The 27770-nt window shown below is 33.9% G+C and overlaps 2 protein-coding genes across 3 annotated transcripts; both read right to left on the bottom strand.

Annotated features, from left to right (window-relative positions):
• Window positions 1–506: 506 nt before the first annotated feature.
• On the bottom strand, window positions 507–14770 carry LOC108326375 (uncharacterized). Of its 2 annotated transcripts, XM_017559854.2 has the most exons (15): window positions 14417–14770; window positions 13815–13947; window positions 13622–13671; window positions 13359–13449; window positions 10960–12617; window positions 9126–9251; window positions 7915–7987; window positions 7582–7627; window positions 7391–7463; window positions 6736–6801; window positions 5510–5587; window positions 5252–5424; window positions 2415–2461; window positions 1188–1440; window positions 507–1095 (listed from the first exon to the last, which is right to left on the bottom strand). In XM_017559854.2, exons 1-15 carry the CDS (start codon window positions 14731–14733, stop codon window positions 746–748), a joined length of 3534 nt encoding a protein of 1177 aa, XP_017415343.1. In that variant the 5' UTR covers window positions 14734–14770; the 3' UTR covers window positions 507–745. The 2 variants fall into 2 exon arrangements, with proteins under 2 accessions (XP_017415343.1, XP_017415345.1); XM_017559856.2 differs by lacking the exons at window positions 13622–13671; window positions 13815–13947; window positions 14417–14770 and having other exon boundaries at window positions 13364–13448.
• A 6469-nt stretch (window positions 14771–21239) lies between these two features.
• LOC108325544 (cytochrome P450 94C1) lies at window positions 21240–23866 on the bottom strand. Its single transcript, XM_017558632.2, has one exon. The coding sequence runs from the start codon at window positions 23782–23784 to the stop codon at window positions 22237–22239; it is 1548 nt and encodes a 515-aa protein (XP_017414121.1). The 5' UTR covers window positions 23785–23866; the 3' UTR covers window positions 21240–22236.
• Between the last annotated feature and the right edge of the window lie 3904 nt (window positions 23867–27770).

Raw genomic sequence — 27770 nt, 5'->3', positions numbered from 1 at the left:
CTCCTTACACCAAAGTCTTGTATAGTCTTGTAATAACAACCTAAAGGAAGAAGCAGCATGTTCGAATTGTAGATGGCTGTAACATACTTATTCACCAAACACTTCTTCCAAGGATACAAGGTTGGTTGTAGAGAAGCAGCTAATTACATGAAGCAAGAATCCATTCGTGTTGAGAGTTTTCTTCCATGTTTTTAATGACTTGAACAGAACGCGTAGCCTCTGTCATTGCTAATACCAATTGTTGTAGAAAATACCAGTCTAGGATAACAGATATACCAAAGAGCAAGAAACAGCAAACTAAGAGACAGCCACACAGAAGTAGAAACAGATACTGCAACAACTCTTCCACGGAAAGCATCAATCACTTACCACAAATATTGCAACAACTTTACCTGGAACAAACTTCATTGTCATTTAATACAAGGACAAAGTAGAATACTTTTCAAATTTTTTGGGTTATAAGAAATGATATTAAAAAATAATGATAAATAACCTCAAATTTAAAATTAAAATAACAAAATCAAAACCTTACATTAAATTATAAATCTAAATATTAAAGAGTTCAAATTATATCTAGTGTTTTATGGAGCTGCTACAAAAGCAGAGACCTTTTCCTGCCTTATAAATCGATGTTACACATTGAGTCGTCACTTTTACTATCATTTTTTCTGGGTTAATCTAAATGTTAAGATTATATTCACATCGAGGCAATTTACGACACCTAATTTAGGTGGATTAGATGCTGTCATTTCTTCAAGGCCCATTTCTTATCAATCTCAGAGTAAACAATCTCCTGACAACGTACGAGTCCACAAGCTCCTCCAAAGGACAACCATCTTTCACTGCCTTTGTTCATGTTCCATCTCACTTTGTGCAATGCTGCCATTTTGGGAGGGAAGGTTTCAGGTATATTCCCAAAATCCGACTTTTCATTATCAGCCTTGGCAATGATTGGTGGCACATCATCTTTGCAATCCACATCTGGTTTTTTCTTGCTGCCACTATTCAATTTTGGCATGTTGGGCTGCTTAATAGAATATAAAGCTTCCTCCGACCCGGATTCCAACAAATCCACATTCTCACCAGCACCAATGGCTGCAAAAATTAATGGTTGATAAGAAATCTCAGCTAAACTACGGCAGCTAATCATATTCATATCATGTTATGGTTAGCATAGCAAGACTGACCTGAAGTCTGAGAATCAAAATTTGAAGTTTCTGTCACTTGATTAAGTGCATTTTTGTATGGGTTAGTCTTGGATAACAGGTCTCGGAAAGATTCAGCACACCGACCCTTCTCAGGTAGCTTCTTCCACAGACAAGGAGCATTTGATACAGGAGTGTTGATAACTAGATTTGAGTTCTCCTCGGTTACTGACCCACAAAGGAAGCGTCGGGATCGATTACGTGCATGATCTGTCTCCACTGATTTGGCAGTAAGCTGAGTATTATATCAAAACAAGCTCAGGATTACTTTCATTTGTACAAAACATTAATCAAGGATTAAAGTTATAGTTTTGAAAAGTTCATTAACAAATTTGATATGTACTGTCAACATTATACTTTTTCCTCACTCAAATCCTTGTTCCTTAAGGAAAACATCAAGGTCTTAATTTAAGGTTAGTCATCAATAATAGTCACAAGACAAGCAGGGCATTTCATTAAAAAGCACCAAGTGCTCTGACACATGTGCACGTGTTTTGATATTCAAGTCATTTTATACACTTCCCCCCTACTGTTCAACATGCCAATGCCAATCCCTTTATTTTTGTATCACTAAACCCTCTCGAGCCATACCCACAACCCTTTCTACTAAGCAACAGTTTGACACATAAGTTAGTAGAACTATAGGAGGGTTACTTGGATGCACGAGTGAAATTATATTTACCCTAAAGTTTATTTAGCTTATTCGGCAGTAGCACTTCTCACCAATATCATACATTTTAGAAAAAATCACCATGGGTTCATGTCATCCTAACTGTATAATAGGTCTTGTACTCCTAATCTTAAATACGAAAGCCTCTAGCCCAATATATACGACAAAGAAATTGAGTCGTTAGTTACATAAATAACGGCTCAGCATGCGAACCTTTGGAGTGATTAGTCATTTGGGAAATATTAGCTAATAAATTTTACATGAATTATGGGTTGTGTGCGAAAAATCAACTCTATTATATCCTGCAGTTATTATGTGGAGGTACATATGCAAAAAGCCCTTTTTGCTTGCACTAAAAAATTAACAATGCGTAAGCCAAAACTTCCTCGTGTTGAAAATTGAAGTTCAGCTTCAGAATAAAGTGTGGGATTTGAAAACTCTTGACTATTGGTCAACAAAGCAATTGATTTTAAGAATCTATCATGTAAAAAAAAAGGCACTGCAGGTGATTCCAATCTCCAACAAATTATAAGAATTACCTGAAAACGAATGGCAGTACCGTCTGCACCACAATAAGCAAGCATGCCTAACATAATAAAAGCAAATCCATCATTTTACAAAATTGCAGTAATGATAATTAAGTAATTTAGTGCCCGGTTATGATATTGAGTAAACAAATGAGGACAAATTTGTCATTACAAGAAAGTCTGTTCGCCCAGACATACTGTAAAGACCTGAAAAATAGAGTGTTATAGAGTAGATTGGTGTATTAGAATAAGGAGATAGATTATTTTACTTTAAAATAATCTGATAATATAAAATGAAATTTTATAAACACTTCTCATTATTCTAAGAACATTTCATCTCTCTAGAACTCTATTCCTTAGAGTTATCTGAATTTTCTCTACAAATCCTCTCTGCTGAGTCTTCTGTTCGACGATCAGGAAGTGCCTAGGCAATCCTGGCGTTGAGAGCTTCAATCTTGACCGATCAATTTCTCATTCTTCACCTGGTAAGTTGTCTCCCTTTTTTGTCCATTCTTCTCTGAACTGTGAGCATGCAATGATTTCGGGTTGCATGTGGTTAGTAGTTGTTTCTTCCATTTCTAGCTCAATTTAGGTTCTAAGTGTTGTTCTCTATCACCAATTGGTGAGTTGTAGGTTTCTGCTGAGTTTCCTTGTTGTGCAAGGTACGGTTGAAGCGTTTCTGTGAGCTGATTGTCTGTCTTTGAGGTAAGGGGAGCTAGCCACTGTATTGAATTGTTGTATGAATTGTTTATGTGTTGAATTTGATAATATTTGACTGTTTGAGACTAAATTGTTAGTTCTAGAGTAATGTGAATTGAATGTGTTGGAAGGATGAAATTATGAAACTGTGATAGGTTGTTGATGAACTGGTTTGGATGAATCTATGTGCTATGATTGTGTAAATTGGAGGTTATTGCTGTATGAGATCTGTTGTAGGGATGAGGAAGTAAAGTGTAAAGTGTTTTGGCTGGTTTAGTGCATTTTAGAGGAAGTGAGGTAGTGAATTTGAGTAGTAGTGGTCAAGGGCTGTTAGGGACTGCTGGGGTAGTGTAGATAGGTCATATGTGACTGGTTTGAGTCATCAAAATGGTCAAAAACAGGTTCCAAGTGGTAGAATTGGTTTTGGGTCTCTAAGTTGATGAATTGGAGGTTTTAGAGTAGAGATTGGTGCATAAACACTTTAGATTGGTGTTAGGAATGTTTAGAATCCTTTAGTCAAGTCTAATTTAGTATATACATCGAATTAGGAGTGTTAGAAGTTGGCCAAGTTGAGTAGAATTGGTAAGGAGTGGTTGAGTTGTGTAATTCTGCAGAATTTCGTTCTGCAGATTATGCAGACTCGCTGTGCGAATGGATTCGCATAGCGAGTTACCTTGGCGAGATGCTCTCTGCGAATGTACCCGCATAGCGAATGGGTGCGTTGTGCGAGTGATTTGAGAGGGTTGCTCTCTGTTTGTCAATCCGCATAGCGAGTGTAATCGCTATGCGACTGGTTGGGGTCTGGAACCATTATTCAGTTTATTCGATCAGCGAATGGGTCTCGCTCTGCGAGTGTTTGGGGGGTCAAGTCTCTGGATGAGATTCTTGCGTAGCGAATTAGGTCGCTATGCGAGGGGTTGGGGTTTGTTGCATTTTACAATTTTATTCGCATAGCCAGTTTAGTCGCTATGCGAGAGATCCATAGTAGTTGGTCTCTGTCTAGGGTGTTCGCAAGGCGAGTTAGGTCGTTGTGCGAGAAGCTTATGGTCTCGCTATGCGAAGGTGTGCGCTGTGCGAGAGGTACGTTCTAGTTCAAGTCTTATGTGTTCTTATGTTGTTTGATATGTATCAATAAGTGTTGTATGAAGTAAGTTGAAGTTGTATCATGTAATATCTGTGGTGATTGTGGTATGATGTAATCAAAATTGTAAAGTTCAAGTGTGGTTTATGGACGTAATTCCATGATCCTCAAGGAGAGGAGACATGGTGGTGCCCTATGTTGTGATTCAAAGTGGAATCTCTAGTTGAGATTCAAGTAAGTTTAGAATGGATGCAGGAGCTTAGTCTTGGGGGTTATCCTGAAACTCCAATGATCTTTCATTCTCAAGTAGAGAGGAGTGAACCATGTCGTGAGGAGTAGCAGGAGGTCCTAGTCTTGGGTGCTTCCAGTATGGCCCAAGGTGAGTGATAACGGACTAACCTCATGAGTGTGGTAGGATGAAACCCATTGGCAATGGCTTTGCAAAGCAGTAGAAGCCACCACAAGTGCACGACCCGCCATAGCTCGGCAATCATTCTAAGTCCGGACAGTCAGAGTCAGTGTGTGTGTTATGTGTGAAGGGTTTAAGTGATGAAGATGGATAATATGCTTGTATGAATTCTATTGATTGTGGTATGATTAGTCTTTGTTTAAACTAGCTTACCCTGTTGTGTGCTTATGTTTTGTATGTTCTACTGTTCTTCTTCTGCGATGACCATCCTTTGGATGTGAGCAGCAGAAGAAGAGGTCTCTTTGGAGCAAGCATTGGATGGAGGTGATGCTGTTGCTGAGTAGTTGCTTTTGGTTCTTTAGAGCCTTGTAGATAGTTTTTGGAATAGTTTTCAGCATGTATATAAAGTTTTAAACTTATAGTTGTTTTTGGATGACTGTAAAGATATCACTTTATGTTTTAGATGGATAACTGTACTACTTTATCATGCATGTTGCTTCTCTTTATTATAGTCTACACTATATATTGGGATGTTACACATACTATTGGTTACTTTACAGAGTAAGATCAATAGTACACAAGTATTTTAATGCCAAAAATAAAATATTTCTAGCAATAAGATTACATAATCATATTGTTAATGCATACCGAAAAACACACCTGTTATACGTGACACTTGAACACTCCAAATGGCAAAAGATGCATATGAAGAACCGTGCAACCCAGGTTGTTTTTTTCCACTGTATACTTCTCCAGTGACAGGAAGGTCATTTGCAGCCTTCGCCAAGCTAATGGTTCTCATTGTTCCATCTTCAAAGGACATAATGATGCAACTAGAAAAAGTACCAACAGAATCATTCTGCGTTCATTACATTGACAATTTAGACAGCATTTGATTAAGTTAAAATGATGTATTACCTTGGCTTTGACAGCCAATCCAAACTATATATGATTCTCGGTGCAGGATGGAGACTCCTCAAAGGACGAAATGGATTACTACAAACAAATTTCCATTATAAAGCAAACCATTGAAAACAAGTGTACCAGACACAGGCTAAACGTAGTTCCTCTGTAAACAAGAAATCATACACTTTGACTTGGAAAGATACAAAAATATGACCTTCATAGTGTTGAAAAAAGCAAAGCTAATTGTTAAAATTATGATTGTTATTATATTGCTTTTGGATGTATGTACCTAATCTAAGGGTAGTGTTATAGGATATAACTTTTCCCTGGAATGTACTCTTTCCTTTTTTTTTCATATATATAAAAAGTGCATCAGCTAAGCAATTAACTCATTGATTTTTTTCATCACATTCAACTTCAAGTTGGTATCAAGTGCTCTCTGTCTTCGGATCAACAAATATCCTATGGCTTCGGCCACCTTCAGCTACCATTTCATTTGGCTAAGTCAGGATTAGGTGCACCTCAGGGAGTGTGGCCAAGCTCCAGTAATTGGGTGAACCAAAGCTTCATGACAGACTGCCACATACCGATCACCAACCATTAGCTTTTCACCAAGCACATATGTCCCTCAAACTACCTTCCCTGTTTCAGAATCACATCCGATAGCCTCCGTTTGTCTAGCCATGTCTTTTGGGCACACTTATGCCCTTATCCTCTTAGTTTGATGCCCTTACATAGATGGTCAAGGCTCACTACTCATCTGAAAAATTCAACCATCAAGGTCAATTTTCTTTGGTGCCAAGTGTTTCAATAGCTTGTATTTCTCAATTTATAGAAGGTCAAGGTCTATGGATACTTGACTCAAGTACCTCTAGTCATATTTCCAGTAATCATTCTTCATCCTCATTTATCTCTTCCCCAAAAATTCTCCACCTTGTTAACCAATGGATCCAAAGTTACATATGAAAGAATTGGTCAAGTCCTTTATCCTTTTTTAAACCTTAATTTAATTATGCCTTGTATATACACTGTCCTTATAAGGGAGAATGAAATTGTATATATCCATACTGTCCTTAATTATGCCTTGTATATATCCTTAAGAAGATAGAAACTACCATTTTAGTTTAAGGGATAATGAAACATAACTATTAAATATTGACGTTTAAAATTAACTTAAAAAAATAAAGAAAGAAATAACAAAGTAAACAAAAATATTGAGGGCGAAATAACAGACTCACCGCAGGTCCCAAAACTTAAGACCTTCATGTCCAGCAGTTACTACTATATTAGAACTCTCTGGATCCCTGGAAAATTATAACAAAATCTCACACTGCTTTCAACATGAGGGTAAAAAGATGTGCAACTGATTTATACATAGATTAATTCAGGTATATGATGTTTGCATGTGTAATAAACTAATGCTTTTTTATTGAAGCAAGCTTCATCCGAAAACAAAGGTGCATGTGTACTCCTCAAACAAAAAACAATTGACTTACAAACCATATCCAGACAAAATTGGTGGTATCATTTTACTTTTCAATAGGAAAGAGTTTGATTAAGAAGGAAATAAACCAGCTAAATCAGAATTAGTATCCTCTGGGAAAAATTAAATAAGAAAACGGAAATAAATCAGTGATGGGTATGCACCAATCATGAAGGTGGACCTAGTCAAGAAAGAGGTATGTAGCACGGATACTAACAGGTACTGGACATGACATGGATACGACACTTCAACATTTGTAATTTCCAAAATATAGGATTGGGGGACACAGATCTATATATGAATTATTTAAATTGGAAATCAAGATTTATGTATTTAAAATAATAGATAAATAGAAACAGAACCATATTCAATGCAACATGCTATTGTTGAGAAGGATCAGTGTTACTAACCCTTCAAATGGAGCCCAGGCAACTGTTCTAATAGGAACTGTATCCCCACCAAAACAAAGCACAGGCATTGTATCTGCATAATGCAAAGTTTGTCAATAAACAAATAAAGCGTCAATTTATTTTTCAATATAGCTACCTTCCCTCAACCAAATAGGTAAACAGAGACAAACACCAAGTAACAAAAATATTACCATCACATTTGGATGAAGAATTTATACAAAATTTCCACAAAGCAACCTAAACAAATATAAATCAAATTGCATTAGAAGTGAGAAGTGATATACATTGTGAATAAAAAGGATTTTTTATGACAATAAGCTGATATTTAAAAAAAAAAACAGTGCTACATAAAACATCATAAATAGTAAATACAGGATTATTGGAGGAAAAATACTACGAAAAATATTGAATGCCTCCTTTTTCCATAATGAAACTTCATAGAAAAACCTATTTCCAAATTATTAGAGCAACGCAAACCTCAATTTAGAGAATGAAAAGTACATAAATTGAGTAAGGAGTTATACCGTTCCATCATGGCAGCCAGCAAGTAAATAGTCATGCGGGGATGTAACTGACCACTCCACTGTCAGTGGAATGCTGTGAGATCAGACGATGGACTAAATTAAACCACATTCAGGATACCAAAAAACATAAATTAAACATGATTATGTAACTTCAATAATATTCTGCAGCTGAGTTCCTGCTTTTAGCAGTCTCCACAATGGATAATGAGCAGACTATAAACAGATAGTTCTAATTCAGTAAAAAAACCATTCACTGGAAAAAGAAATTAGCATAGCAAGTTCTTTTTAATGAATATTAAGTTTCTATTTAAAATAAATCTCAATAAAAGCTAATATTTCCTTTCTTCAATAGCACCTCGTAACTTTTGCAATGAACAAAGTGTCTTGGAAAACTAATGCTTTTAACCCTAAATTAACATAACAAATAAAGAGCTTAATTTAATGCAAACTCTCCCCCAACGATTTAACCAGTGGCCCTTTGTATGAAATTTTACTCTGGTTTCACTATGCAGAAAAAGTTTTCTGAATAGGGATTCAGTACAGCCAAAACAAACACAATAAATCATTAGTGTGGTTCACTTTTCGAAAAGGATAATGTCCAGTAGCATTTCATTATTCATGAGATTAGCACTGTAGTTACAAACAAGCTCTAAATAGGACAGAATTAGCACCAAAACAGTGAATCAATTTGGTACTGAGAGTCCTCAGGTGTTAATGCAGTGGCAAAGCAAACTTCCATAAGAGGCTACTTGGGAGGACAGATCCTCCATTAGCAGTCAGTTCCCTGATTTCAATCTTGAGGACATGGCCATTTCAGAACGAGGGAATACTTTTAGGAATAATTTCCGGGAGTAAAATAAACCAGTATCAGCAGGTTTATTACAGGAGGAAAAGGGAAAAGGGTCCAACTGTAATTTTGGTGCAGAAAACTGAGTTAACTAAATTAGTTTGTTTTTAGTTGTTATATAGGATATAAATAACTCTTCTTTTGTTTTGGGAGGCAGTGTTCTTGATAATTATTTTAATTGGATTTTTCCAGTGTGAAAAGAATAGTGCTCCTTTTGGGGGTATACTTTTTATACCTTTGGTTTTGTGTGACTTTGATTCTTAAATCAATAAAGAGGAATTTCAGATAGATATCATTGCTCTGAGTGTAACTTGGTTCTTGGTTAGGATTTTGAGTTTTTATTCAATAGAGCCCTAAAAGATACCTTTGTAAATTACGGCGCCTCAACATTGAGCATTTAAATACAGGCTCCAATTTTATAAATCGTGGATCAGTCCCCTCTCTGTGCATATAAATTTCTCTCAATACATGAGGAAGAGGAACCTCCCACCTGCAATGACAAGTGAAAACAAAAACAAAAGTCACCCAAGTTAGTGTTCCTCAAAACATCTTACACTTGATAAAAGAAACTTGATTTTTCTGTGAACAAACAATGAAGTAATCATTATGAAGGAACTAGATTTATTAATTTATTAGAAGCCTTTCTACTAAAAATAATTTCAAAGAAACATTGAAGGAAAATTTCATGTATTGTATTCAAAACTTGCAAAGCCACTACTGAAGTTTACGATAAAATTAGAAAAAACTGTGTGGTCACAAACACCAGAAATTATGAACTTAGGTAGTGAGAAGCAAAAATTATCAGTATTGAATAAATTATGAAGCAAGATAAATCTCTCCTCATTTTCCTCCCCACACAAAAAATTGTCACATTCTTCTTTCAAACAGAATTTAGCACTACAGCCAAAAAATGTATAAATATAAAGTAAAATATAACTGAATGATACAAATGAATGACCATTTTGACTTTTTATTGACACAATTTTAATTTAGCTTTTACACCATGTAAATAACCAGCTCCATAATATGTAAATACAAATAAGAAATGTGTTAGGGAACTAATTGTATATAGTAGAAGGAGAAACGTTACCCAGCCTAACTGCCAAGGCAGTTAGGAAAGTCAGTATAAAAGGGGTGGCTTGGTTGGTGAGAGGACAGTTTTGGAGTATTATTGTTTTGCGAGAACTCTTGTAGTTCTTTGGAGAGAGGTTAAGCTCTCGGGTTACGTTGTAACACCATTCTTGTTGATTCTTTTCAATAAAAGGAGGCTGTATAATTCCGAGTACCTGTTCTGTGTCGTGTTTCTAGTGCTATTCATAGGTTCTTGATTAAAAGAACCTATCAAAATGGAATATAGTTAATTAGTTAGTTAATCCACCAAGTGTGGCTCATAGTTGTATGCTACCTACTAATAAATAAGGTAAGACTTTGTATTTTCAACTAAATGATAATAACAGGTGTGCAATACACACTTTCTTTCATCTCTCTGTTGCTCTCCTCTTTCCCTATATCCTCATTATTTTGTTTCCTTTTCTCTTCCCCACCTAAATTCTACATCATACATTAACTACACTACAAACTGATAGGCAAACTATATGATAAATGTTTGCCTGGCAAACACTTTGTTCTTGTGCACAATAGTTTGCAACACACTTCATTCAAACTATAGCTAGTTTCAATCCTTGTTCTCTGTTTCTATAGTCACCCTTTGTGTTGTCCAATTATGTCTCCTTCAAGTTCTCATGAAATCATTATTGTGTAGTAGTATAACAAATTTGCAGAATTTGAGAAACTATTTTCCATTTTTATAGATTGAGAACACACAGTCGACTAGCTTATGTTTGCATTCATTTATTTATAAATAAAACAAAAACTTGAAACAATGACTGATGCTAGTTGTGAAGCATCTTACTACATATGAAGTAACTGAGATACAGTAAGTAAACAACCAGCACAATACATAAAAGAAAAAAAAACAAATTAAACAACTAGACTAACGTAGAAATGGTATTATCTCAAACAGTATTATACTCTAAAAAATTAGAATTGTATTTGTTTAAAATATACAAATTTCAAATACTTCACATCTAATGAAGGAGTAGTAGTGACAACATTTAAACAAAGTGGACAAAAACAAGAAATCATAAACCTTCAAGAACAACAATTGCAAATAGAGAATAAGGTTCAAGATATCTTACACTTCCAAAGATCCATTGCCCAACACGACAGCAAGATAGCCCATTCGGTGTTTGCAAGAATCAGAAATGCTAGTAGGTCGCCATTTCACATCCCATGCCACTTTTCCATTATGAGCTAGGCATGAAACTACTCTAGGCAATGTTACATCTTCTGGAATAGAACAAGTAGTTGGTGTAGCTTCCAACTCAGAGGTAGAACATAGTTGATAATTTGCCTCATTATCATAGTGTAGTGGCTGACTTATATCTTGGTCACATCTTCCTTCTCTGTGATTAATTTTCAATCCACTATTTTTAACAGTAGTTGTTGAAAAAGTATTGCAGGCAGAAACAGCCTCCTTTGTATGTCTTTGTTTTGTAACAGAACATTGTTGCAAAGCATGTTTGTTGCAATTGTCATGAGCCATATCTAGAGAAAGAAACTCAGCTGAATGCACTTGAACATCAAGAGGCATAGGTTCATTCTCAAAATTTGGATCATTTGGCATTCTTCCTATTGAATTTGATTCATGTCCTTTTGGCCTCTGTGCTGATTTTTCACTACAATTGTCAAGAGACATATCTGGAGAAAGATCTTCAGCTGAATCTTCTGCGTTTTGAATATGAAGAGGAGTACATTTATTGCCACAATTTGGATCATCTGTTGTTACTCCTTTTGAATTTGAATTTGTTCTTCTTCTAAGCCTCTTTATTAGTATTGACTTTTCATCACACTCTTCATTTTCTTTAGCTCCATTTTTTCTTTTGTATGTAATAAATTTTTTATTGCTTTCAAGATTCCCATCTAAAGCACGAAACCCTGTAGAATTTTGTGCAACTTCAACATCACAAGCTGACTTGTTCTGAGACTCACATTTCATATCATCCACTGCAATTACTATGGAATTTTTTCTAGGTCTTCCTCTAGGCCTCTTTATTTTTGTCAATTTGTCATTTGTGCCTCCATCATTTTTAGGAAGTATTTCTTCATTTTTTTCATGATTCTCAGCTGGAGTAGGAAACTCGGTAGAATTTTCTGGAGATTGAATAGCAAGAGCTGACATATCCTGGAGCTCACAGTTCATATCATCCACTGCAATTACTATGGAATTTTTTCTAGGTCTTCCTCTAGGCCTCTTTATTTTTGTCAACTTGTCATTTGTGCCTCCATCATTTTTAGGAAGTATTTCTTCATTTTTTTCATGATTCTCAACTGGAGTAGGAAACTCAGTAGAATTTTCTGGAGATTGAATAGCAAGAGCTGACATATCCTGGAGCTCACAATTTGCATCATCCACTGCTATCACTGTTGGATTCTTTCTAGGTCTGCCTCTAGGCCTCTTCACTATTGTTGATTTATTATTTGCACCTCCATCTTTTTTATCACAATTCATATCATCCACTCCTACAACCATTGGATTTTTTCCAGGTCTTCCTTTAGGCTTCTTTATTTGGGTTGATTTGTCAGTTGTGTCTCCATCTGTTTTATCACAACTCATCTCATCCACCACAGTTGGATTTTTTCTAGGTCTTCCTTTAGGCCTCTTTTTATTTGTTGACTTGTCATTGTGTTCAGAGATATTTAGAAGACACCATATTTGTATCACACCTCTCCCAGTAAGTGGGGCACCCATTTTGTGATAAGAAGAGCCCGGTGGATGAGCGGCAACAGCAATAAACTAAAAAAATCATCATGTAGAAGTTCATTTCATGTGCAAGGTTGGCAGAAGAAAATGTTTATTATAGTTTATATTTTCATGTCTATAGTAAATATTAAAGCTTAGTTTATCAGTTCAATACATACAAAAAGTCCAAGTGCAGATGAACAAATGAACAAACAGACACAACATTATTCAAAATATTATAATGTGCATTTTCCCTTTCATTTAATGCATCTCAATCTATTGCAGGTAAATGGATTTCCAAAAGAAAAACCAAAGGAGCTCATGTTTAGAAGAATCGTTCAATTAGATAGAATTGAAAATTAGTTATGGACAACCAGGGATGTCAAGAAGAAGATTTGAGAATATATACAAGAGAACTTTTCCTTTTAAGATTTGGTAATTTCTCTCCAACCACCAACAACAACAACCATATCATGCTGCACCCAAAACATAGTTATCTAATTAAAAGAGTCATAAAGCCATATAAAACAAGCTTAAAAGATTAACTATCTTATGAATGTGACAAAAATGAAACAAAATAAAAATCTCCAAACATCATTATCCGCTACCAATAAATAGCCCTATAACCTTGGTAACAACAGTACATTAAATTGGCAAAGTTATACTTATCATCCGAGTCACTCCGACAAATTAATCAATTGGATTGTATTCAAGCGTTAAAGACTTCTCACAACAGAAGCCAAAAAACTATAATCAGACTTGATTTGTGTTAAAGGAAGACAGCTAACCAAGTACCTCACATTTTATTGAAGAATCAGGTTTTTCATGCATTTGAGGACACCAATCTAATGCCCATACAGAGCCTCCAACATTCATCACAAAATCTCTGCTCCAGCAAAACTTGAGGTGTTAGCCAAAATTAAATAATATAGGGCTAGAACGCTTAAATTTATCAGCAAGTTCAAACATAATTGTTATTGATTAATAGAAAAATGCACTATAATGACATAGTCAAGACAATGAATAAAACAACAAAAATAGCTATGTCTTATTCGTACCTGCATTCTTGAGATATGACCTCCCCAGGTTGCTCCTTTTGCATATCTTGCTACAGAAAAAAACAAAGATATACAATGATAATGAGTTGGAAGACTAGTTAGTAGTGATGAATAAAAAGGTAAATGTCATAAGATATGAATAGCCAAAATTGGCCAGGAAACAAACAAGGTATACAATATAACGTAAATGTACCTCAGGAACAGAGGCAGAAGAAAACGGGGGCAAATTTATGGCACTGACATCTTTTCCCTCAAAACAATCAGAACTCTCGAGTCCATACACAAATTTAATGCTTTTTGATGGATATTTAAAATCTCTCCATTCTCTGCACATTTAACATCAACAAAAAAAAAATTAAGGGCTTATTTTGGAAACTTCTAAAAGCTAGGACATCGGGCAGTTTTCAAATACAAGGCTTTTGGTGACTACTAATATTATTCTTTACAATGGTTCTCAAACTAACAGTGAAAAAGGTTTTTTCTTCTGCATTACTATCCAACCACAAACTGTCATATATGATAAATTTGTTGAATTTCACAATAACTATCTTAAAGGTCCTACTAACAATGGTTTGAGATTGGATGACCATGGATAAATTTTTACCCATTAAACTCTTCTCTGATACAGTTCTAAAAAAAATTACAATATTAATTCACATAGTAAGAAACAGAATAACATTGTTGACTCCTCTTATATAGACATAATCACTAGGAGGATGACTTCATATTGTACCTAATTTATAAACATAAGATTGAATGCAACAGAATTTCTTCCAACAAATTTGTTGTTTGTACCTTAAGAAAGTGACTGAGGAAGACATTCTTTGAATCTCCATCTGGTCAGTAGCAGCAACGTCGTCTTCTTGCCCACAGAGTCTGATAATGGTGTCCATGCCTCGGAAGAAATTTTCAACCGAAAAATCGAACAGAGCAATCCTGACACCATTGACAGCAGTAACATCAGCACCATTGTTTTCAGTTGCAGAATTTGTTTCGGATGTTTTCACAGAACCTCTCTCTGTGGCTTGCTTCGCCGCCTTCTTCTTGTTCTTTTCCTTCTCATTGCAATCCATTAGCTGGGCAACGTAAGCATTCGCCTCTCTGTCTTCCATTCCTCTGTGAAGAATAATTGAATTTGTTTTTATGAAACCTGGGTTCGAACCCTAAACCACAATAAGGACCCAATTTATTTATATATAAAATATAGGTTTAATTGCTTCCTTTGTCCTCAGTTTGGTTGAATTGTGTCAAATTCATCCTCATTTTTAAAAAAGTTTCATTGTCGTCCTCACGTGGTGTAAAAGTTTCATTGTCGTCCTCACGTGGTGTAAAAGTGTCAATTGAATCCAAACATAGAAAAAATTTGTGTCAAAGTAGTCATTTTTCCTATATCTTTGTGTCTTCCTTTCATACAATCAAGTACAGATATTCATTTTACCTTATCCAATTTAAGGCTTTTCATAGTTCTAGAGAAGTGACATATGAAAGGAAGACACAGAGATATAGGAAAAATGACTACTTTGACACAAATTTTTTCTATGTTTGGATTCAATTGACACTTTTATACCACGTGAGGACGACAATGAAACTTTTTTAAAAATGAGGATGAATTTGACACAATTCAACCAAACTGGGGACAAAGGAAGCAATTAAACCTAAAATATATTTCGTATATAAAATTATTTGATGATAATTTAATTACCCTTTTATCTTTTATCTATAATATAAAAGATATACACTCTTTTACAATTTTTTTTAATATTACTTTTCAAATAAATTATTTTATCTTTTACTAATTAAAAAGGATTTCATTCCAAATAAAAACATAAATTAATAATGCTAAATACTTTAACATCAGATAACCACATAATATCTTCGCATTATTTTTTAAAACCATTTTTACAAAATTAAAGTTTTAAAAAAATATATAAATATTATATTATTTAGTTCAATTTAAATTTATTTTATAATTTATATCTTATATATATATAAATTTTATAAAACTATTCTAAGTATCCAGTTGTGGCTTCAGTCACCGGCGATGGCGATGGCGATGGTCCTGGTGTGATTGTTGCTTGAGCTGCACTTGATGGAGTTTGGAGATGATGGAAGATGGAACCAACGCTGCGACACTGAAGAGGATAAGAGCGCGACAGCGGTTCTTAAATCACGACGGTGATGTGCGGTCAGGACAGGGCTCGGTGTTGCGTTAAGTTCAATAAAAAAATATAGTACTAAATTAAATAAGAGATTAAAATATGAGAATAAAAGACTAATTAAACTTAAATAATATGACTAATATATAGATTTATTATGTATGGTTATACAAACCTATTAAATTATATATGTATTTTTTAATTTATATATTATTAAGTTATAATAATAAAATCATGTAATCATACTATTAGAAAATTTAAATCATATTTAACTTTATAAATTATTAATTATGATTCAGCGAATTAACTAAGTCTATATAATCTGAAATATGTAAGATCCATTATAATCTGAAATATGTAAGATCCATTTTTATATACAATTTTCATTCACATTTTATTTGTTATAATATAAGTATTAACTGACTAATTTTATAAATATAATTAATAAATAACTTTTTAAGAATAACTATTGTTTTGAATATTTTGTATAAAGTTATAACATATTTCTCTTTTTTTTCTCTGTTTTGTTTTCTATGTTATATTTGAATGTTACAAGTAAAAACAATAAATATTTCTTAATATTTAATATTTTTTATATATTAATCTAATCAATTTATATATATTATTAATTTATAATACAGACAAATATTTAAAGAATACACACAGACACGACAGAATTTCTATTTATGCTAATATAAATAAACTTGATTATATTTTTACCAACTTTTTAGATATATTTTATTGAATGTTGTATATTATAATTATAATATGTATATAATTTACAGATTTCACTTTTATTTTAAACTTAAATTTAATACTTATTTTTAGTTTTAAATTATTCAATAAATTTTGGCAATTTGTAATCTAAAATTAAATTTTATTAATAACTATCACGGTACATGCATAATTTCATGAAACATGAAAAGTAAAAGATAGAAAGACACGTGTGTATCACCACTGTATAAAAGCTATATAAATAAAGAAAGAAGAATTCAAAATAAAATACTTTTAAATATTAAAATAATTATTACAACTTTTTTCTATAAAATAGATTGGAATCAAAACTCAAAAAATAAGATTGTTTAAAATAAACTAAAATAAATAAGTAAATAATATTATTGTCTCACATTAGGCTTTATGACCACTTCCTTTTGTTAGAACGGTTTATTTTTATGGAGTTTGAAGTCAAATAAGAAAAAATATAAAAGAGTGAGGAAATCATCAAAATGTATAAATAAATTGGAAATAAAATATGTCATGGTCATAATGGAAATAATTAGTGACCATATGTCATGGTTTGAAAATATTTCACCGTGTTTATGTGTTCTTCTAAGGAGATGATTTTAAATTGGTATCCCAGTATTAGGATTATACTTTTATAATTTACTTTTACAATTTAGAAATATCAATGGCCGTATGTACATTTTTATATATACTTTTTCGTTTTTGTCTTTTATTTTTATGATTTTTATTGAACATTTATTTTTTGGTTTAATTCATTTGGTCTCTAGTTTAAGATTTTTATGTTTAAAGTCGTCCTATCTTTTAAATAGTTCAGTAGTGATTACAAAATATTTTTTATAAAATATGAATCATTGTTGAAGAAGTTAAAACGATTTTGAACAAAAATCCCAAAAAAGGGACCAATCAAACCTTATTTTTATTAAAAAAAAGTGAGTGTTTAGAGTGAAGCAAACAAACAAGTGTATATGAGATTAACAATTGAGGGTACACTAAAAATCTGATAAAACAACGGGGTTAAGGCTGTTACTTTGGGTTTTAGAATGAGGAGGTACATACGGGATGAGAGGCTGTTACTGGGCAATTGGTGGTGGCAGACAACAGAAAAGATATGAGAGTGTGTGAAAACAGTGGTGCTTACTTGGCTCTCTTTTCAAACACTTGTCTTGTGTTTAATTCTGAAAATAACAAATAATCTCTCTTATTAGTGTTAACATTTTGCCTTAGCACAAAATAAATTATAGTTGTTTTCCTTTATTCGTTTACATTGGATGGAATAATGAACATCTTCATTTCTTTAAAATATTCACCTCTTCGTCTCCTCGTACCTCTTCTCATCTTCACTTAAGTATCTACATCAAGTTCTTCCTGCTTTATTTAATCTCTTTGAAATTGATGCCACTATAAGTGCCTATGACCCCTCTCATTATCTCTTCTTGGCTTTTCATGCCTCCTATATTCTTCTTGACTTTCTCATTATTATGTACTTCATTATCTACTTGTTAAATTCTTTTTAAAAGTTGTTCAAAGTCTTCATTCATCATTCTTTGTACTCATAACATCAATTCTTTCTCATTATTATCATCACCACCTATTCCTCCCATAATCTAAAATCAATTTTCAAGAAAAATAATGGACCTCACCATATTTCTCACATGTTCACATTCTATTCTATGGATGGTTCCACTCATAGTTTTTACTCAAATGGGCTTTTCTATAATGAAGTACTTTTACCATTTAATGCTAGTTGTCCACTTAAAGTTTCTTATAATAATCAAATAATCTATAACTAATAATTACTTTTAAAAATGACAATGACAGTTTAAAACCAAAATACAACACCAAAATATGTAGAACAAGAAAATTTCATTGAAAAAAACAAGCAAGATAAATATGAATTATATAGGAGAAGAAGAAAACAAAAAACAATTAGAAAAGACATTTGACAACAAAAGGCTCAAGATAACTAGGAAAACAAAACATAGAGTTTATTAACTAAAAAAAGAAAATATTAGAATCAAAAATCAAAACTAGAACAAGGAAAGTTAGTTAAGTAATTGATTTTCCTAGGTTTCCAAAATATATATAAAAAATCTTCAACAATTTGATTATTGCAATCAATAAATCTTCTAAAGCAATTCTGAACACTGTATGTCACATGCTTTTCCTTTTTTTCTTAAAAAAATAAAATTGCCAGAATTGATTTAATGTAGGTTTCAAACAAGCAATTAAGGTAGGAAGTTTTGTGAAATCTACTTCACAACCCATGTAATGGTTTCTTGCAACATTCAAGCAATCAAATTTCTAAGGGTTTCCTTTTTTTCTTTGCATTTTTTCTCTTTTTTTTTCATTCTTTTTCAAAAACAACATCCAAACAATTCTTTGTGCAATAAATTGACATATGTGAAACTAGGTCAAATACAAAAGAAAGGAAAGTTGAACTGTGTATTAAAAAATTTCATTTGTTTAGCGAGAACAATATTTACTATGGTAAAAAGAAAGTCTTAATATTGAGACTCTTGGATGCAGCTTTTCGTTGATAGACTTTCTATCAACAATGTTCTCGTAAACCTTGTAAAAAGAGTACTCTTCTTTAACACATTAAACAATATGTATATAATATATAATTCAAAAAGTTTAAAAGAAGGGAAATATTTATTCTTTTTATTTTTGTTAGATATATTAGATTATTAAATATTTTATATTTTATTTTTATGTTTTATTTTTAGTTAGTTTGTTATATTATTTTTTATTTGTATTTTAGGTTTAGTTATATTTTTTTGGAAAATGTTTATCGTTTTTGTCCATTACAATTGTTGTCGTTGTCACTATTGGAACATCAATTTCAATCGACGACCATACAATTTTGCTCGTTTCGACTAGGCAACTACAACGCTGTTGAGATCGCTTCCATGAAGTCTAGGCGCACTCTCACATGCCAATCATAGTTTGCTTGCACCGTCCTTTCTAGCCGTTCTTAACAACGCGTATGTCGTTGTCTCCAACGCCGACCACCTTTAATGGACTCACGACAACCTCCTTAAGAAATTTCTTTAATAAACACTTTTGGCTATAGCAAAGAACATCATCCTCTCCAAGTTACACAAGTTTCAATCTTTCCAGGTATACAAGTACAAATCTTTATAAGTTACATCAAGTATTAACTTCTCTAGGTATCCTTTTTAATCTTTCTACTATATAAAAAAAACTCACAATTATAACAAATAATAAGAAAAAACTCTCACAATAAGAGTGTAAAATTCAACTTAGAGGTTATAATTTCACTTAGAGAATGATTTATAATATGTAAGTTCTCAACCTAATTCACTTATCACTAATAATATGACAATTTTTCAGCACTTTGATCTCTTTATAATAGCTTCATTCTTTTAGTTGTTTTTCTTGTATGGCTTTGCATCCTTTAAATAACTATTGTATTTGACTGTTGTTGAGAATTCAAATTACAACACTTCATCATAATCTTCTTGATATGGAATGATTTGATCAATTTTTTAATTTGATTATGTAGCTTGAATCTTCAAGGTCATTCTTTAAGACTTCAAATCTAAATTTGTTGATGTCTTCATGATATATTCTTTCCTTTTATGAATGAGCTCATACTTTATTTTGAATTTTGTTCTTTGCTTCAACGTTCACAATTATTCTGTTAAGGGAACTTTATGCAATGTGTTTTTGAATTATTAGACCACTAATATTTCATACTCAATCAAATAGTTTGTTCATTAGTCATTTCCTAATTTTCATTTGATTTGAATGTTTGATTCAACAACTTTCTTTTTTTTAGAATATAATTATCACAACTTAATTTATTGAACAGCTTGCATAATTAATTTTCCATTTGAATATTTAAATCAACATATCAATTCTCATGATCAATGAAATATCAATTCTCCATTTTCAATATTTAATACTTTGAATATTTTTGTCCAATCTAGATTAAGGTATTATCTAATGCTTAAACTTAATCATCATTTATGTACTCATTTAACATCTTCGTTGTCTATTACAACTCGTCTAATATTAAGACTTAACATTTGCATTTGCTAGATTACTAACATAATATTTGAATATTAACCATTAAACATATAAAAATATAAATACAAATTTATCTTCAAACCATATTCATTAACCACTAAAACTCGTTATGCTATTAAATGTTCTCTCTTGTTTGTCTAACACTACTTCACAAAAAACATAATTAAACTCTTTCCTATATTTGATAGTTTTTAATAGATTTTAACGAGAAGAAAAACGTGTTAAAAAAAGTAAATGAAAAAAATTATGTTTTCATCACTCATTTAAAAATTTAAACAATTAAGAAACAGGAAAATTGTTATTAATTAAAAGTTATATTTAAATTAATTGATGATGAATAGTTGAATATATAGCTGACTTTTTTTACTTAATGTTGTTTTATTCAAATAATGAGATTAATAATTAAAAATAAAAATACTAAACAACTACTAAACAATTACGTATCCTCAATAGTAGTGCCTTCAATAATTTGAACTTTTGCAAATAAATATTTTTAATACTTAGTTTTTAAAATATAACTTTTCAGTTTTAAATATTTATCATATTATTATTTAACTCTGCAAAATTTTAAAATGAGTAGTATTTTATAACGTGAAGAACTTACATAACCAGCCTTCAAAACTCTAAGAAATAAACAGGAGTAAATTTTTATTCCTAAACAGCATATCATACATAAAAGGATTTAATTAATGACCATTGCAGGTACTTCTACAATTTTAATGTACATAATATCAATAAAAACAAACAGAATAAAGAAAAAAAGAACCACATACACACTCACAAATATGTCACAGCTTTCGTGGCGCACTATATAAAATGTCGGATCCACTGAGCAAAATCCATATGCACATCCAAAAACCACCAGCTTCAGGAATCAATTTCAACATTAACTTGTACCTCAACAAGAATCTACCGACATCAACACATTCATTCTGGTTTAGTGGTGCGAACAAGACTCTTCTGCACCCGTTCGCCATTAATCACATCCCAGTCGTTTTCCAACTAATCACTTCCATAAACTTGTGGTGCACAAAACAATGCTGTCTCTTCATTTTCCACCATTATCATCATCAGCATAGAATCAATCACCAATAATCTCTCACACATCACAATTAATCACATGCTATGTGTATGGTCCATAAATAATGAATACCTAACTCCCAAAACATGTAAACATAAATGTTCCAGTTTAAGAAGGTTTGCCAAATATCAGTTATAAATACCTTTATCGTGAGTTGCTTTTCTGCTCTCTGTGCTTTTCCTTTTTCAAGTGGTTCTTCCAACTGTCGAGTCACCCCTCAAAGTATCATGAACAAGTATACATCTTCGTCAATCCAAATCCTACGATCCTGTACAAGATTCGCTTAATTTTGGAAGGGTTCAAGATCGATCCATATGGAACTTAACTTGTTACAGAGGTTAATTACAAGAGTTGAGTGTCCAACTTAGAGTTAAAAATCAGTTCATACAAACCAGAGATTGTTCCCAGATAGAATCTAAACTCAGTCCTTGATAAACCTGAAGTTGGCCTGAGAGCTTTATACTTGTCCAACATGCTTCATATAACTTACATAACTTAATTATATACAAGCTTTCTTTAAACAATCTCATGCTATGGAGTATGGAGCATAAATAATGAACAGCAAGGTAGGTGATGAATAACTAGGAAGAGGATAGGTGAATGAGAGGGTTCAGTTGTTGTTGTTCTAATCCTCTCTCACGAACCTTCACGGGAAGGCCAAACCTAAAGGTAGCAGTGAGTCCAGGGGAGAAATGAGGGTTTCCACAAGATGATTCCACCAACTGGATGTGGAACTTTCGAAGCAGTGAAAGTGCCACAGTTTTGAGCTCCATCAGAGCCATTTCCTTCCCCAAACAAACCCTCAACCCTGCTTGAAAAACCGGGTACTTGAACGGACTTTCGGGGTGGAACACCCCATCCTTCAACCATCTTTCTGGCCTAAACTCCGAACAGTCACAGCCCCATATTTCCTCCAACCTTCCCATCGCATAGGGATGGTAAGTAACCCTAGTTCCACTCTCCACTTTAGTCCCATCGGGTAACACATCCTCCTCCAAACAAAACTTTGAATCAAACTGAATCGGTGGAAACAGCCTCAGACTTTCATGCATCGCCGCTTGCAAATAGTGCAATTGCTTAAGCTCTTCAAAGCTCGTGAGATCCTCATGAGGCCCAACCACTCGATTTGCCTCCGCACGAATCTCCGATTCAACTTCTGGATGTTTCCCTAACAGATAAAAGAAGCTGGTGAGAGCCGAAGCCACTGTGTCACGACCCGCCAATAAGAAGCTCACAACAATGTCTCGTAAATACGTGTCATCGTCGTGGACCGTGCTCATGAACCGCGACAACAAGTCCTTGTTTTCAGAGAAACCCATTTCGCGCCTTTGCTTTATAACCTCCCTGGCCAACCCGTTAATCACTTCAACCGCTTCCCGAAGCCGTTTCTCGCTCCCCACATTGAAAAACCTCTTCACCTTCCACACATAAGGCGACAACGCCATGGCTCTTTCCGCAGAGAGCTTCGACGCCAAGTCAAAGCAAACCGCGAACTTCGACATCGGCAAAGACTTCTCCAAACACTTGGGGTCCAGCCCGAAGGAGAAACGGCAAATGCTATCGAAGGAGAATCTCCGGAACACGTCCTGCAGGTCCAAGACGGCGCCGTTTCGGGTCGACGCGTGAAGGAGCGGGAGGAGTCTGTCATGGATTTCGCTCTTGATGATTTCGAAGGCGAAGAAGGTTACGCCGTTGTTGTTGAGTTGGAGGGCGGCCATCTTCTTCTGGAAGCGCCAGGTTTCGCCATCGACGTTGAAGATTCCTTTGCCGAGGAAGTCACCGAGGATGGTAGAGAAGGGTTTCCCCTTGGGAAAGTTGTGGAACCTGGTCTTGAGAATGTACTCAACGTTTTCCACGTTGGCGGTGATGGTGTTGCGCAGCACGTGGATGTGGATGGTTTTGGTGGGGGAGGTTCGGAGGAGGTGGGTGTACCAGTCGCAGAGGTTGTGGAAGTATTGGGACCAGCTTGAAGTGAGGTAGGCCTGGCATGTTTCGCAGCTGCAGAGGATGTTCTTTCGGTGAGAAAGACGCGCGATTGCGATGAGAAGAAGGAGGATGGTGAGTGAAAGGAGAAGAGAAGAGAAATAGACGTTGTTTGTGAAGAACTGCAATAAGAGTTGGAGTTCCATTGATGGAAGATTGACGATGAAGGACAGAAAGTATGAAGAGATATGCAACGAGAGGGGACAAGTGGGATTAGCGTTTGCTACAATTCTTATTTATTCTTTGGATCACTTTTCATCACATCAGCTTCAATTTTTTTCCTACCTAAACTTTATCAAGAGAAGTATATATATGGAATTAACTTATGTTTAGTATTTATCCATCAAAATAATGGAAACACTTCTCAAGTTTATTAATAGAGATTTTGGTAAAAAAAAAACATATGTCAACACATATTTTTGAATAATATTTATCCGTGTTATTTTCTTATTAGATTTAGAGTATTTCAGTATAATATCATATAAATAATAAACAATTAAGAAATTGACATGTGAAAATGTTATAAAAAATATGTTCAAAATATCTTATTTTTAAAAAAATAAACTATTCCACCTTCATAAATAATGCTAATTATTATAAGGAAAAAAATGTTATTTGACATTTGACCACTTTTATAAAAGTAAAATGATTTTATCAAAAGTTAATTTTTGTATTTCTGAGAAAAATAAATACTAATTATTATAAGGAAAAAAAGTTATTTGACATTGGACAAATTTTATAAAAGTAAAATGGTTTTATCGAAAGTTAGTTTTTGTATTTCGGAAAATAATAAAGTAAACCGTAGTAAGTAGTGTCAAATGGTATTAAAAAAAAATGGAGTTAAAATACCACTGTCCTTATTATAACGTCACCTTCATTATTGCCACATGTGAATTTCTTAGTTTACCGGACTTTTGATCCTCGGTAATAAGTATACATAAATAGTAACTTTGTTATGATAAAGTATTCGAATATGTTGTTTAGTGATGTAATTAAATGTGTTTAACCTTTAATGATTAACATGTTTTTTCATTAAGAGAAAAATTGAAACTAATATATTAACACGTCAGACTCAAGTACGGATGCTATATAAACTTATGCATGTGAGTATTTTATGAACCTATTAGAATTTTGATAAGAAATTCTAGTATTGATGGGCATGAAAATGATTATACTCAATTTTTTAAATTAGATATAAGGTCAAGAATAAGTTTATGCATGTCCGCTCCATCTTTTTCTTATTTAAAATTATTAAAACACCATATGGTAGTTGAAAAAACTTATTTCATTGTTTTATTTGATTTTTTATTTTGTTTCTTTTTAAAATGAAACTTTCACAATTTTCAATTGGTTTAAATCCTTTAGTTGTCCCAATTTATGTGAGATTTTTCCATTTTGATATCCTTCTTATTAGAATCCTCAATTGAGTCCTTATAAGTGGTAATTTGCATCAAATAAGCCATTGCCGTTAAATTTCATTAACGGGGTTAAGTTTTTGCACATGTGGGAGGATGACGTGTTTTTTTCTTGAAACGTGGCTTGTTCAGAGTTTAAACGTGGCATTATTCGTTGAATTATTTTAAACGTAATAATATAAAATTAGGGAAATCTGAAATGGGATTTAGGGTTCAAAGAAATTGAATCTTGGATTAGAAATCTGAGAGGAGAGTGCATCCGAAGCTTGAGCGAAGTGTTTAGTGGAGATGATACAGACTTGACTAGGGCTTTGGAGGTTCGTGATTGGAGTTTGGACGTCAAACGTGAAGTCGTTGTAGGTGTGCGTGAAGTGGAATTTACTGGAAGGTTAGTATGTGTACTTTACATAGATGTGAATTTAATATTCGGTTGTTTCTGTTGTTATCTGGGGATGCTTTTTTGAATATGGGGTTGGGGTTGTCTGAAAATGTGGTGTTTGCATATTGCGGTTGTGGTCCCCCATGTCCCCTATCTTTAAATCCTTTGTTTGTTCTGTCATTCTCACTTTAATAAGCGCTATTTTTTTGTAATTTTAGGGTTATTTGTAGGTGTAGAATATTGTTCATTGTGTTGTGTGTGATGGATGATATAGAGGTTGTTATTCACCATGGGGGGAAGTTCGTGAATGACGGGTGCCTGAAATATGAAGGGGAAAGTGAGACAATGTATTTTGATCCTGACTTATGGAGTTATTTTGTTGTAGTTAGTGTAGTGAAAAGTCTTGGGTACGACGATTTTAAGGATCTGTGGTTTTCTGTTGGATGTGGTCCTGTATTAGATGATAAGCTAGAACCATTGTGTGATGACGTAGGTGCCATGCATATGGTCAATTTAGCTCACTTAAATGGACAAGTTCATTTATATGTTGTGCACACTATCTCTCAACCTGATGTGATTCACATGATTGAATACAACGTTGATGAGGGAGGTGAGGAAGTTGCACCTCAGGTTAATGAGGGTGGTGAGGTTGCACAATTTGCTGAGGGTGTAGATGATGGTTTGAGGCAAGTGTTGGATGAGGGGGTAGGTGGTGATGGTGAGAGGATAAAAGCACAGGATGTTAGTCATGCTGAGATGACAGAAGCAGCTGAAGATGAAGGTGAGAGGATAGAGGTTGATGAAGGAGATGTTGAGAGGACAGAAGCAGATGTAGTTCAGGAAGAGAGGATAGAGGTTGAGGAAGGTGATGTTGAAGGTGAGAGGACAGAAGCAAATGTAGTTCAGGAAGAGAGGATAGAGGTTGAGGAAGATGATGGTGAGAGGACAACAGCAGATGAAGTGCAGGAAGAGAGGATAGAGGGACAAGAACCTGATGTTGAGGCTGAGAGTAGAGAAGCAGATGAAGTTTAAGTTGAGGCTGAGAGGATAGAGGTTGAGGAAGCTGATGGTCAGAGGACAACAATAGATGAAGTGTAGGAAGATGAGGGTGAGAGGACAGAGGTTGAGGAAGGTGATGCTGAGAGGATAGCAACAGATGAAGTGCATGAAGAAATGATACAGGTTGAGGAAGTTGATGTTGAGGCTGAGAGGATAGAAGCACAGGATGGTGAGGGTCATAGGTTAGATGGTCAGGCTTACAGAACAGAAGTACAAGACTTGGAGGATATAAAAGTAGAAGTCTGTGATTGGAGTACATCACGTGATGATGATGATGGTGAGATGCACAGTGAGGATGGGTTAGTAGACATAAATGTGCAGTGTGATGTAAGTGACAGTTCTGGTAATTTGGAGGTTGAGGTTGAACCTGTTTTACTTGGGTCTGAGTCAGATATGGAAGAAGATGATATTAATGATTCCATTTGGTTCAATGACGAATGGCAATCTGAGGACTTAACTTCTCCTGATATTAGTGATGAGGACAATGAGGATGAAGAAGGGTATGGGCATTTTTATACGTTTACTATGCCCAAAAAAATGATTGATTTCAATTGGGAAGTGGGAACATATTTCGTGCATAAACAAGACATCCTTGATGCCATCAAAAGTTATGCAGTAGACAATGGGAAAATTTTGAAACTTGTTAAAAATGATAAAAAAAGAATTAGGGTTAAATGTTTGGGATCAAAAGGAGAATGTCCGTGGAGGGCATATTTTGGTTTCATGGATGTAGTAAAGTCATGGCAACTGAGGACTGTGGTTGACAAGCATACATGCAGTAGGGAACACAAGTTGCGAGTATTCAATGCAAAATGGCTTAGTAGAAAATTGGAAAAAACACTAAGAGAGAATCCTAATGTAAAGGGAGTTGATATTAGAGATAAAATTAATAGGAAATGGAATATAGCAATTTCTAAGAACATGGCTTACAGGGCCAAAGCCTATGCATCAGACGAAGTGGTTGGGTCCTTCAGTAAGCAGTATAGTAGAATTTATGATTATGCTCACGAGTTATTAGGAAGAAATCCTAGCTCCACAATCAAGGTGAAAGTTGAGTCATATGATGGGAAATCAATCTTCAAGAGGTTTTACACATGCCTAAAGGCATGCAAAGATAGCTTTGTCTCATGCAGGCCAATCATTGGCCTTAATGGAGCCTTTTTGAAAGGCAGACATCGTGGTGAGCTATTAACTGTTGTGGATCGTGATGCAAACGACCAAATGTTGCCACTAGCTATGCAATCGTAGAAGTTGAGAACAAGGAGACTTGGACTTGGTT

The sequence above is a fragment of the Vigna angularis genome, chromosome 3 (genome assembly GCF_016808095.1).
Source record: "Vigna angularis cultivar LongXiaoDou No.4 chromosome 3, ASM1680809v1, whole genome shotgun sequence".
Taxonomy (NCBI): domain Eukaryota; kingdom Viridiplantae; phylum Streptophyta; class Magnoliopsida; order Fabales; family Fabaceae; genus Vigna; species Vigna angularis.
Note: the sequence above shows the minus strand (reverse complement) of the source record. Positions and strands in the feature narration are given on the sequence as shown.

What these genes read in the sequence shown, in the direction of transcription:
- LOC108325544 (XM_017558632.2), bottom strand. Translation starts at nt 23,784, where the DNA reads ATGGAACTCCAACTCTTATTGCAGTTCTTCACAAACAACGTCTATTTC.
- LOC108326375 (XM_017559854.2), bottom strand. Translation starts at nt 14,733, where the DNA reads ATGGAAGACAGAGAGGCGAATGCTTACGTTGCCCAGCTAATGGATTGC. An exon ending in CTTAAGTTTTGGGACCTGCG is followed by an intron (nt 5,588 to 6,735) that starts GTGAGTCTGTTA and finishes ATTTGTTTGTAG; the next exon opens with TAATCCATTTCGTCCTTTGA. An exon ending in TCAAGTGTCACGTATAACAG is followed by an intron (nt 2,462 to 5,251) that starts GTGTGTTTTTCG and finishes TTATTATGTTAG; the next exon opens with GCATGCTTGCTTATTGTGGT.